This window comes from Mytilus californianus, unplaced genomic scaffold (genome assembly GCF_021869535.1).
Source record: "Mytilus californianus isolate M0D057914Y unplaced genomic scaffold, xbMytCali1.0.p SCAF_12, whole genome shotgun sequence".
Classification (NCBI taxonomy): Eukaryota; Metazoa; Mollusca; class Bivalvia; order Mytilida; family Mytilidae; genus Mytilus; species Mytilus californianus.
In genome coordinates this window covers 17,646,300-17,660,407 of record NW_026262604.1, presented here as the reverse complement: position 1 = coordinate 17,660,407, position 14,108 = coordinate 17,646,300, and the positions used below count along the sequence as shown (strand labels likewise).

The following is a 14,108-nucleotide window of genomic DNA, read 5'->3' as shown; positions in this document are numbered from 1 at the left end:
TACTTTCTGATTTTTATATCATAATATAACGAATCCACTGTGTATCTAGTTTAGCTAAAATTCCAAATCTTATTGAAAATTACACTTCAATGTCAAAGTAGTACAGAACTTAACATAAGACTCATTTCTTATTTTTATCTATTTACTTATTTCAAAATAACAGTTCTTTAAATAATTGACAAGCATTGAAGACAGTTAAGTCAATTGCTTAAAAAGCTGGATATACAGTAAAATTGGTAGGAGTTCTGGTTGATCATAATGCAGCTCGAGACAATAGATACAAATAAGGCATTTGATAAGCTCTGAAGTCTAAATACTTTCTATTTTATCTGTACTATAAAGTGATGAATGCATATATATTTTCATTTAAAAATAGGTTTAATTTCATCAAACTATTTCACTAAAAGTAATTGAAATGTAATCAAAAGTAATCGATGATTACATCCTATTTTTTGCTGTAATCGATTAAATTACGATTACATGTAATCGGAAATGTCTTCGATTACAGATTACTGTCGATTACTGGGAAACCTAATCAATTACAATCGATTACGATTACAGATTATGATTACCCCATCCCTGCTTTTAAATCTACCAATGAAATGTCTGCCTTCAAATTTTTGAAGGTGTGCATCATTGGGACAAAACCTGAGAATCCTGAAAGGTCATTAAAACATAAGTAGAAACAATCTTTATCAAATAATTGTATGTAAAGCATGGATCATAATCAGTATTTTAATCAGATTGATTTTTCCTAAAGAAAGTAGTCATGTCATGTTTAGGAATTTTTGTCAAATGTTTTCGGACTCCTTGGGTTTTTTCCTATGATACAGGGTAAAATATTTTGCCCCATATCACCAACTTTTCATTTCACAGAAGACTTCAATAGCTCATTAAATGGTCATTACCAAAATTTAAGCAGATTCTAAATTTTTTTGTTACGATTTAAGACCCAAATAATGCCAATGCTAAATACAAGGTAAAAGTCCGAGTCAGTCTTTTCCGTTCATTTTTGTCGAGCCTAGCTCGACATAGGGATAGTGATCCGGCGGCGGCGTTAGCTAACTTCTTAAAAGCTTTATATTTAAGAAGATGGAAGACCTGGATGCTTCATACTTTGTATATAGATGCCTCATGTTACGAAGTTTCCGTCAGTCACATGTCCAATGTCCTTGACCTCATTTTCATGGTTCAGCGACTACTTGAAAAAAAAGTTAAGATTTTTTGGAATGTTAAATTCTCTCTTAATATAAGTAATAGGATAACTATATTTGGTATGTGCGTACCTTGCAAGGTCCTCATGCCCGTCAGATAGTTTTCACTTGACCTCGACCTCATTTCATGGATCAGTGAACAAGGTTAAGTTTTCGTGGTCAAGTCCATATCTGAGATACTATAAGCAATAGGTCTACTATATATTTGGTGTATGTAATGATAGTAAGGGGTACATGCCTAACTGGCAGGTGTCATCTGACCTTGACCTCATTTTCATGGTTCAGTGGTCATAGTTTAGTTTTTGTGTTTTGGTTTGTTTTTCTAATACTGTATGCAGTAGGTCAACTATATTTAGTGTATGGAAATATTTTATGATGTACATGTCAGTCTGGCATGTTTTATTTGACCTTGACCTCATTTTCAAGGTTCATTGTTAAATGTTAAGTTTTTGTGTTTTGGTCTGTTTTCCTAATACTATATGCAGTAGGTCAACTATATTTGGTGTATGGAAATATTTAATGATGTACATGTCAGTCTGGCAGATTTTATTTGACCTTGACCTCATTTTCATGGTTCATTGCTTATGTTACGTTTTTGTGTTTTGGTCTGTTTTTCTTACACTTTAAGCAATAGGTCAACTATATTTGGTGTATGGAATGATTGTAAGGTGTACATGTCTAGCTGGCAGGTGTCATTTGACCTTGACCTCATTTTCATGGTTCAGTGGTCAAAGTTAAGATTTTGAGTTTTGGTCTTTTTTTCTAATACTATATGCAATAGGTCAACTATATTTGGTGTATGGAAATATTTTATGGTCTTTATGTCAGTCGCGCAGTTTTTATTTGACCTTGACCTCATTTTCACAGTTCATTGCTCAGTGTTAAGTTTTTGTGTTTTGGTCTGTTTTTCTTAAACTATAAGCAATAGGTCAACTATATTTGTTGTATGGAAGAATTGTTAGCTGTACATGCCTGCCTAGCATGGTTCATCTGACATTGACCTCATTTCCATGCAGGGATGGGCACGATTACTGACAAATGTAATCGATTAATAATCGATTACTTGAAGGATTTTTGTGTAATCGATTAATAATCGATTACTCTGATTTTTGTATGTAATCGATTGCAATCGATTACTTTAGCAAAAGTAATTACATTACTTTTCGATTACTGTCAATTACATGCTACAAAATTACAAATTAAATAAAGTAAGTTAAACACAAAGTCAATTATGTTGTTCAATGTATGTATAGTGGAAATTTTGAACTTTACAAAAATAGCATTTAAAGCATTGTTTCCAAATTTTATGTTGACAGTTGTTTTCTAGATGGAAGCTCTTACTGTCTAAGGATCCGAAATATTCAAAAATTCTAGAAATTTTGGTTTTCAATATGAATGATTGGTGATAAAGTTCTTGCAATGGCATCACATTGCATCAATCACTTCTTTATATTTTAGGTTATTATCTCCATATTTTTGCAAATTTTTGCTGTCATATTGACTAAAGTTAAGTTTTTTGTTTTTACTCATTATTAACAGCTATATTTGAATATAGTTCATTACACATTGTTACAATGTTGAAAGTTTACTCTGAAAAAAACCTATAAAAAGTAGAATAATTAATTAGTTCAGCTAATGTTAGAGATGAAAATTTATGATTTGTAATTACATGCATGAATTAATCCTTTTGTTTTGACAACCTCCCTAATTACATGCTATAATACTGCCAATGGAGTACAATTATAACCTGGGGCAATATAATGTAAATCTCCTCTTAATTAGACATAATTGAAATCAAAACAAAGTCTTCATCTTATTGATTAGAAGTCTTTGTTCATCTGATTAGTAAAGACAAGAAGTTTCTTGAGAATTTTGTATTCTCATTTCAAAATTATAAACAATTTATATTTTTTGTGCAAAAATTGGATACATGTATCTCTATTTCTGAACAAGAATTTTAATGCATAGCCATTGGTTCATTGTCAAAAGGATTTCGTGTACTTTGTAATTTTTATGTCATAACATTATAATGAATCAAATGTTTATCTATTCTAAGCTAAAATTCCAACTATTATTGAAAATTATGCTTTAAGGAATTTTAATACAAATAAGCTTACTACTGCAATATAGTACAGATTTTAACTTGAGACTTATTTCTTATTTAAATCTATTTTCTTATTTTTATATAAAAGGTCTTAAATTATTGACCAGCAAGAAAAGTCATTTGTTTCAAAAGCTAAATATACAGTATAATTTGATAGATCTGGTTGAAGCAGCTGGAGCCAATAGATAGAAACAAGGCATTTGATAAACTCTTAAGTCATATCAATACATTTTATTTTTATCTGTACTATAAAGTGATGAATACATACATACTTTCATATAAAATAGATTATATTTCATCAAGCTATTTTACCAAAGTAATCGAAATGTAATCGAAAAGTAATCGATGATTACATCATAATTTTTGCTGTAATCGATTAAATTACGATTACATGTAATCGAAAATATCTTCGATTACAGTTTACTGTCGATTACTGGAAAAAATGTAATCAATTACAATCGATTACGATTACAGATTACGATTACCCCATCCCTGTTTCCATGGTTCATTGGTCAATGTTTAGTTTTCTTGGTTAATGTTAAGTTTATGTGACAGTTGTAAGAAAGCTTTATATTTAGGACTATCAACATAATATCAATGATTAGTAAAGAAGGCGAGACATTTCAGCGTGTGCACTCTTGTTAAAAATCAAATATCTCAAAAAGGAGTTCCATAACCTATCATCATTTTTAGCTTATTTTGTTCCTTAACTAACATGACTAATTTTCTTCTGACTTATAGTATTAATTTTAAATTCTAGATTTTTTTTAATTTAACCCAACTACATCCTTAACTAAAACTGGTAACCAGGAAAATAAATAAATCAACAGTAATATTCTTTGCTCTATTCAATCTCATCTTTTATAGGAGAAAAAGCAGGAGCTTCTACAAATATGGAACAGCTACAAAATCTACTGGTTGACTCTAAAGCCGATGTCTCCCAGGTAACAGGAAAACTGAGGGCTGCTGAAAGTCAAGTGGAAAGTCTTCAGAAATCTAAAGATGAGGTAAGATTTAATGACACATTACAGCTATATTACTTGAGTGTGTAAGTAGTCCACTGAATTCAAGTTTAGAATTAGCTATGGTTAATATAGAGACTATAAAAAGGACGATCAAAGGGAAATCTTCAGAAATCTAAATATGGTTCTAAATATATGGATAATAATGAACTATTGTAAATAAAATTTGAGAAATGAAACCAATATTTTAACATTTATTCTGGAATCATTATTATACATGAGGTACCAATTTTAATGTTTTCCTTGGCAATAGGTTAACCAAGATTTTAAATGTAGAACTGGGAAATGAAATATCCATAAATATAAAATATCTTCCGTAATCCACAAAAATGAATGAATTCACAGTACTTGTCTTTTGTATATTTTAGGTTGATTAGATGTTGTCCCATTGATTATTACACCCCCCCCCCCCCCCTTTTTTATACCCCACATCTCCTTTTATTGAAACACACAAGATTTATTTTTTATATTTCTAGTTGATGCGGAAGCTACAGGCCACAGAATCAACTATTGAGTCCATGTCACAACAGCTGACTGAGATGGGTAATTCAGACAGCCTAGCGAGGGCGAGACATGAACATGAAAGAGTGATTGCCTGTGTACAGCAGAAGTATGACAAAGAAATTAAAGTTCAGAACGAAAAGATCGATGAATTAAATGGAAAAATTAATGATCTTGTAAGTGCCCTGAAGAAACAAATCATATTTATACATGTCATTCATTTAAACTTCTGAAAGAAGTATAAATATTCATGCATATTTTGATTATGGCTGTTCCAGATATTAAACATATGGGGGATGGGATCACTCAAATTAATTAATGGGTGGTTGCAGTTTCTTTATAATGTTGTTAGAATAATGTGAAAATTTTATATTATGGGTGGTTGAGGTCTAAATAAAGTGCCCCCATTCCCCCTCCCCCTTTTAAATCTGCAACAGCTCTTATGTGATTTGAATAAAAGGTTGAGTTTAATAAACTGAATGAGTAACTCCCCTCCAATGATATCTGAAAATCCACTTTGTTCCATTTCATTAAATATGTTATTGTGAAATGTAAAAAAAATCTAAAAGTTTTAAGTGTATTCAACGTTTCAAAATCTAAAGGATTATGGGTAATTTCATTAATTATTTGTACCCCAAAATGAAAATTATGTCACTTCATTGGTGGAATTTCAATTGTTTTGGATGTTTTTTAACCAATTATACTGTTTTGGTGTATGCATTTGAAAACATGACCCAGAATGCATTAGATTCTGAAACAGCAAATTGAATCAGAAACACTTGTTCTCCCTCTGACATTAGTTATCTAGTTGAAAATCAAATTTTACATGTTCGTGGATATTTAATTTCGTGGTTTTGCCGAAGTCTGCATACAGGCCTATTTGAAATTTGGAATTCGTTGAACATTTAATTTCGTGGTTTACCTGTACCCATGAAATCCATGAACATTGGTATCCACAGTATCATAAATTACTGGGGAAAAAAAGAATAGTTGCTATCTCATTTGCCATCTTGACAAAGTGCACCATATCTTCTTTTATTCAAATATTAAGAGATGTTTTATTTTCTACAGAATTCTGAGAATGAGACTTTGAGATTAAAACTGGACCAGAGTTATAAGGCAGCGGAGAATGCTCAGATATCTAGGGCTGAGACTATCAATAGACTGACAAGGAGTCTGGAGGACTCACAGAAACAATGCCAGGCCTTACTGGAATCAAGTATGGTCTTTCAAAATCTTGTAACATTCTGTTAATAGATTATTTTTATAGTTTGCTTACATTTAGTTTATGATAGGGCTATTTTCAAAATTGCAATAGATAGTAGTTCACTTCACCATGTTCACTTGTTTTCAGGCTCTGATTGTGTAAAATTCTTATTATTTGTAAGGATTATGCTTCAAAAGGCGTATTTATGCGAATAGAAAAGAAAGAAAATAATGGTCAAATTTGGAAATAATGTATTTGATGAAAGCTCTTTTAAAATGCTTCTAAAAGTGAAAAGAAAAATATGGTTTATCATACTCATTTTCTGACTAAATCAAAGTTTTTAAATTCTGTTTTATATAAATTATTACCTAAAAAATTTTTTATTCAAATTATACCAAGGCCCAACAATGAATTGTATTTCTTTGTCAAAATCAAAAATTTAGAAAAAATCTGAACCAATCAAATCCAGTCCTTTGTGATCCAAGATGCAACCTTAACTGAAGATAAACAGAATAAGAATTTTCAAATCATAACATATCTTTCCCTTTGAGCATTGTATGCATTAGGCCAATTAAAATTAATTGATAGATTTTCATCCCCACCCGCCCCTCTGAAATCGTTCCGCCCCAATTTTTTTTATTCTGAAAAATTTACGATTTCCAGATTTTGTTCATTTTCGTTACCGGTAACTGTCGATAATTTCGTTTCATTAATAACATCCTGTTTCAAATTTTGGTTTTTGCATTTCTTTGTATGTTTGATTCGTTATACATGTATATACATGATAGAACCTTATTATTACACTTGCATATATGAAGAACACGTCACAAGAGCGTTTCATATCTAATAAAAAATAAAAAATAAAATCCTCCCACCCACCCCATTTTTTTCAAAAATTTGGATGAAAATCTACTAATTAAATTTACTTGGCCTTATACAAATCTCTTTGCATTATTTCCCATGTAGGGTGGGGGGATGGAATCAAAACTTAATTCTGAGTTATAATTAACTTGCATCAAATTTTTCAGCATCATCACATGAATTGAGTCAAGTGAAGATACAGTTACAGCAAGCCATGGCTTCCAGGAAGATCAGTGACGAGATGTGTCAGACATACCAAGACGAAATCAAAGACCTGAAGGAACAGCTCAACATGTTTGAGGCAGCGTCAGCTCTGGGGGTCCTTAGTTCTAACACTTTACAGACTGAGAGTTGTAATGATTCACTGTCTGACCTTGGAATCAGGAAAACTCTGGACTTCCAGACTCCAGACACTTCTGTCAGGTAAGTGATTTAGAAAAGACTGATATTGCAATGTGTAAGACCACAATTTGATAGAAGTACAAATCCTGTGTCTACGCTTCTCTTATAAGTATCTGATAACGATCCGTTCTACTGTCTGTTTTAGATACCTTTCGGGATCCTCTGGTTTTGTCATGATACACACCTTCAAAAATTAGAAGGCTGAAATTTCATTGGCTGATGTAATAATTACAAGAACAAACAGTAGAATGGTGTGTTGTCAGATCCTTGTAAGCAGACATTGAATTGTTTACTTCTACACATTGTGAATTAGATGGAGAGTTGTCTCATTGGCACTCATACCACATCTTCTTATTTCTATCTATTGGACATATGATATGAGTTTTAATCATGACCATTTATTATTATTGCCATTATAAACAAACCTTCAAAAAGTTAGGAAATATTTTAAATGAAAGTAAATTTAATATGATGGTTAAAATGTTAAACAATAAATCAAATTTTGTTATGAGAAAAGAAAACATGAAAATAATGGTCTATACTATTTTGTGTGATAATATATAAATTACACATATCTGAGAGGGTGATAGAGCAGATTGTTACCCCAAGAAAACATTGTCAACTGAGGCGAAGCCAAGGTTGACAATGTCTTTTCAAGGGGTAACAATCTGCTCTATCACCCTCTCAGATATGTGTTATTTAATTAATTATACTGAATTTTCTCTTATAATTGTCTATTAAATTTCAAATTCAAAGAAATAAACTATGTCGTCTTGTACATAACCAAATAACAATCATCCGTATTTATTAAAGCGCACACTTGAGCAAGCGTCTCTGTGAAGGGTAATAGAGTATTTGCCATGGGATAGAGAAAATTGTCTCCCTCGTATTAACCAATCAAAATCTGGCATTTTGACATGAAGTATAATAAAGTTTTTTAACATATATCTCTTTTAAAGAATAAAATTGAGTAAGAGTGCCCTCACTTTATTTTAGGACTGGTCACAATGCCTCAGCAGCTGATGACGGGACAGTCCACAATCTGAGGTGTGAGTTAGAACGGTGTCTACTTAGTAACAAGGAGAAGAGGATCCAAGTCTCCAATCAGCAGGAAGAACTACGAAAGCTGAAGAGGGAGATGGGAGAATATAGGATTAGATGTGAGAGAGCTGAGAAAACAGCTGAGGAGTATAAGGTAACATAAGAAATGGGAAAACAGTTGCATTTACATGTATCATTGAAAACAGTCATATTTATCATAAAGAACAGTCACATTTATTATTAAAAACAGTCACATTTATGATTGAAAAGAGTCACATTTATCATAAAGAACAGTCATATTTATCATAAAGATCAGTCAAATTTATCAATAAAAACTCACATTTATCATTGAAAAAACCTTACATTTTTTATTGAAAATAGGGGATGATTTAACATGGTTTTAACATTGAAAAGAGAAATAACTTACATTTATTATTCATTATGTTAAAGGCAATCAGACTGATATTTAAAAGATTGAAATTTTTATACCAAGAAAAGAATACTTCATAAAAATGCATTGATGGTGGAACAAATGCATTATAATGAGCTGCATCGGATAGAAATCGACCTTATGCAAGTGCACATAAGACTTTGATTGAATTGGAAACATTCAAATACAAAATAAAAGTTAAAATTTGGTCTGTTTTGTAGGATTCTAATAACAACTCAATTTTCAAATAGTTACAGAATTTCTTTAGTGATTTTTTCAACCTAAAATAGGTGAACAGATTTATTGATATTCCATTGCATGAGGTCGATTTCTACCTGACGCTGCTCAAATAATATTATTGAATGAAGAAGAACAATAATAAATGGGAATTAATTACAAAATACTGTGAATGTATGGTATTTGATAAATGCAAATTTAATAAGATCAAAACGTCACAGGATTTATTTTGACGCCCTTTAATTTAAATGAATGTGGAAGGATGTGCAGGGAAGTTCTATTTTTGGGCATAGGTTGCGGTAATTTTTTAGCAAATAGTGTTTGTTGTTTGGAGATTTTAGAAGTTCCTTTTCCACTCTCCCAAGTAAATTTTAATGAGTTAGCCATCAATTACTGATTGATTTTTGCTGCTAAATTTTTTGAAAATATTAAATATGAGAGTGCAGAAATTGGTGCCTATAAAATGATGACTTTTTTCTGTTGTATAGGGCAAAGTGCAAGAATGGGAAGATTTACTGAGAACAGGGGACAAGTCCAATGCTATAGAAACCAGATTGAAGAAGGAGGCAGAAAATTTGAGAAGAGAGAAAGTCATTCTTAATGAGGATATAGATGTAAGTCATCCATGAGTTTTCTCAAGTTTAAGTATACTTCAATGTCAAAATAATGCATGACAAGGATCAAACACAAGTTATTTATACAACGTAGAATTGCCTCTGTGTTTTTCTTAAAATTTTTAGACCATTCTATTTTTTTTTATAATTTTTTTTGTAGAGTCAAATATTTCAGTATCTTTAAAAAGGAAAATTCTGTAATACAAAAAATTAAGGTTTGTTAAAATTTGTATAGTTTTCTGACAGCATCGATATGACAGACTCTTAGATTTTATTCTGAATTCTTTTGAATTTGTAAAAATTTTTCCAATATTTTCAGGAACTTAAGAAAAGATTGAATGAAGCTGTTGTGAATGAGGAGAAATTAACTGAAATTAATAATCATCTGAATCAACAAATATCACAAATGGTCAAAGATTATGATCAAGATAAACGAGAGGCTCTTGACAGGTAATTTTTGTCGAGCCTGCGACTTTTGTCGCAGAAAGCTCGACATAGGGATAGTGATCCGGCGGCGGTGTTAGCTCACTTCTTAAAAGCTTCATATTTTAGAAGGTGGAAGACCTGGATGCTTCATACTTTGTATATGAATGCCTCATGTTACGAAGTTTCCGTCAGTCACATGTCCAATGTCCTTGACCTCATTTTCATGGTTCAGTGACTACTTGAAAAAAAAGTTAACATTTTTTGTAATGTTAAATTCTCTCTTATTATAAGTAGTAGGATAACTATATTTGGTATGTGCGTACCTTGCAAGGTCCTCATGCCCGTCAGACAGTTTTCATTTGACCTCGACCTCATTTCATGGATCAGTGAACAAGGTTAAGTTTTGGTGGTCAAGTCCATATCTCAGATACTATAAGCAATAGGTCTAGTATATTCGGTGTATGGAAGGACTGTAAGGTGTACATGTCCAACTGGCAGGTGTCATCTGACCTTGACTTCATTTTCATGGTTCAGTGGTTATAGTTAAGTTTTTGTGTTTTGGTCTGTTTTTCTTATACTGTATGCAATAGGTCTACTATATTTGGTGTATGGAATGATTGTAAGGTGTACATGTCTAGCTGGCAGGTGTCATCTGACCTTGACCTTGTTTTCATGGTTCAGTGGTTATAGTTAAGTTTTTGTGTTTTGGTCTGTTTTTCTTATACTGTATGCAATAGGTCTACTATATTTGGTGTATGGAATGATTGTAAGGTGTACATGTCTAGCTGGCAGGTGTCATCTGACCTTGACCTAGTTTTCATGGTTCAGTGGTTATAGTTAAGTTTTTGTGTTTTGGTCTGTTTTTCTTATACTGTATGCAATAGGTCTACTATATTTGGTGTATGGAATGATTGTAAGGTGTACATGTCTAGCTGGCAGGTGTCATCTGACCTTGACCTCGTTTTCATGGTTCAGTTGTCAAAGGTGAGTTTTTGAGTTTTGGTCTTTTTTTCTAATACTATATGCAATAGGTCAACTATATTTGATGTATGGAAATATTTTATGATCTTTATGTCAGTCGCGCAGGTTTTATATGACCTTGACCTCATTTTCAGGGTTCATTGCTCAGTGTTAAGTTTTTGTGTTTTGGTCTTAAACTATAAGCAATAGGTCAACTATATTTGTTATATGGAAGAATTGTTAACTGTACATGTCTGCCTGGCATGGTTCATTTGACCTTGACCTCATTTTCATGGTTCATTGGTCAATGTTTAGTTTTCTTGGTTAATGTTAAGTTTATGTGAAAGTTGTAATAAAGCTTTATATTTAGGACTATCAACATAATATCAATGATTAGTAAAGAAGGCGAGACATTTCAGTGTGTGCACTCTTGTCTCATCTTGGATTGATATACTGATGTTGAAAGATTAAAATCAGGATAGATGGACTGCTCCAACCTATCTTTTGCCTGTGAAAGTTCAAACCCATGTAAGATCATTTTCCTTGTTTGGAGACAACTTGTGATTTTGTCGCATCAGCACATTTTTATATCATTTGCTCTTGACCATTTTGTTATTGTACCCTCAATGTTAAAAGTTCAATTTTATGGATAACTTTTGACCTTTTTCAGAAATTTATGTCATTTGTAAGCATATATAGTACTATTCTACTATTGATCCCTCAATGTTAAATGTTGAATTTTATGAATAACCTTTGACCTTTTGCAGGTGTCAGAAGACATGTGAGTCTGTACATGAGAAGACTAGAGATAATCTTAGGAAGGAACTAACAGAAGAATTCTCTTCAGAGAAGGCTAATCTCATAAAGAAATATGAGAATGATTGTAATAAACTTAGGTAAGATATTAATATGGTAGAAGTGAGCCTAAATTTGAATAATGGGAAATTCAGAAAACTGTGGATTATTTATTATTTGTGGATTTCAAACATTTATGGATCCAGATGAACCATGAATTTAAGGATTTACTCTGAGGAGCCAAAATTTCTAGAATTAAACTTTTTTTCTTAACCTGATTTTTGGGTTTATATGACTGTAAAAAAAATAATTTGTGAAGAAAAAATTATATGGTGGTGCACCTCTTTTTTTACTTCAGCCATTTGAAAGTTCCCAATTTTGCATCAATTTTTACCCATTTTTGGGCTATTATCATGAAAAAAAATCACAGTTTCACAATTAAACTTTTTTACATACTTTCACTAAAGATGAAGTGGACAAATCTGAATAACTTAAAAAAACTTGCGAGGTTCTTATTAATGTGAATAATGCCTATTGCAATAATAAGAATTCACATTCTGATATCTGATACATTGTAACTATTCAGATTTTTCTGAAATCACAATGATAAATCTCGCATTTTAGTCCATTCTTCCAAATTCACAAAAATTATTGCATACATTTATTATAGCCATTTTTGACGAATGGACAAAAATGTGAGATTAATTATTGTGATTTCAGAAACTGTATCTATATAAATGCGTCAGATAGCAGAATGTTTGTTCTTATCATTGTGATATTCACCCAGTTGCATTATTTGCATTAAAATGAACTCACAATAATTTCTGAAATTACAGTATTTATAAAATGCAACTATCTAATAGCTTTATATGCAGAATATGCCTGAAATCAAGTTTTTTTTAATTAAAATGCCATTTTTCCTCTAATCCATGAAATTAAATGGATTCCTTGTATTGTTGATTCATTTATTTTCTTGGATTGAGGAAAACTTGCATTTTCGTGGATATTTGATTTCGTGGTTTTGCCAATCTCTGCATACAAAGCCTATAGAAAATATGTAATTCGTTAAACATTTGAATTCATAGTTCACCTGTACCAACAAAATCCACGAAAATTGATATCCAACGAATATTAATGAATCCATAGTATATGAAGCTACAGCAAAAATTTGAATTAGGGCTATTTGTTATCTCATTGGCAATCATACCACATCTTATTCTTATATTTCATTAAAATGAATATGGGAGGATAGGAGGGAAGTTTTATTTATAGACTTGTGCTGTGGCTGACTTTTGGTTGTAGGTCATTTAATGTGTACAACTTTCCAGTATGTTCTTTTATTGGAATCATTTTGCAAAGAATTCTGCTCAAACCAGTGCTAGGGGCCGTCTTAAATTGCAGTGAGGTGAGAGATTTTTTTTGTTTTTGTTTTTTTTTGCTCTGTGTTGAAGGACTCACTGTGACTTTGAGATGAAGAACAGCAATAAAAGAACTGTTCCTTTGATTTTTGTGTGTTTTTTTTTTTTGGTGTGCATGTACTGATTTTGTGTGATGTATGGGTACCCCATATCCTTTGTTTTTCTATTAAAATAACTAAAAGAAAGTAAGTTGGTTGTGGGGTGATTTTTAAAAGTCCATTTTCTTCCCTACCACTTCCATTTAAATGGAATAACTAAATTCAGAATCTATGGCCTAAAATACCAACAAAACCTGACAGTATGATAAGCCAAAATGTGTATTATGTTTATTACAGAAATGACTTGAACAATGCCCTACAGGAAGTTGATGATTGTAAAACTTTGTATGTCAAAGTCTGTGAAGAAAAAGATAAATTAGAAGTAAAGCTGAAAGAACAGATGGATGAGTCTCTCTCTGAAAAACTTAAAATGGTAAGTCTATTTATAGAACTGAAAGTAGAAAACATTGATTGTAAAGGAGTAGATTTGATGAGGCCCTAATATGGCTCCTTATTTGTAACTAGAATTTCAGATAAGGATTTATTATAATAAATCATTGCTAAAATGATGAATTGATAGGAAATACGTCTTTTGTTGAAAACTTACAAATCCGTGTTCTTTTCATGAAGTCACAAATAGTACAACTTTTGATTTTCCTCAAAATTCAATGAAAACAGGCCAATTTCCATTGATTTTCAGAATCAAAAAACATACATACGTCAACAATAAAGATCTGTTAGCATTATGCTGGTTATGTCAAATTACATATCTGATTTGAATATTTAGTTACAAAGATCAGAGATTATTTATTTGAGTGGGTGATGGGGGGACTGTCCA

General features: G+C 31.5%; 1 protein-coding gene across 2 annotated transcripts in view; it reads left to right on the top strand.

Moving 5' to 3' along the window:
* Positions 1-14,108, top strand: part of LOC127721472 (centrosomal protein of 152 kDa-like) — a 62,158-nt gene that overhangs the window by 18,289 nt on the left and 29,761 nt on the right. For both annotated transcript variants that reach the window (XM_052228216.1, XM_052228215.1), the window contains exons 7-15: positions 4,186-4,325; positions 4,817-5,017; positions 5,913-6,060; positions 7,077-7,332; positions 8,308-8,506; positions 9,508-9,633; positions 9,953-10,083; positions 11,787-11,915; positions 13,568-13,703. In XM_052228216.1, coding sequence (XP_052084176.1) covers positions 4,186-4,325; positions 4,817-5,017; positions 5,913-6,060; positions 7,077-7,332; positions 8,308-8,506; positions 9,508-9,633; positions 9,953-10,083; positions 11,787-11,915; positions 13,568-13,703 — 1,466 coding nt within the window. The remainder of the gene's footprint in view (positions 1-4,185; positions 4,326-4,816; positions 5,018-5,912; positions 6,061-7,076; positions 7,333-8,307; positions 8,507-9,507; positions 9,634-9,952; positions 10,084-11,786; positions 11,916-13,567; positions 13,704-14,108) is intronic.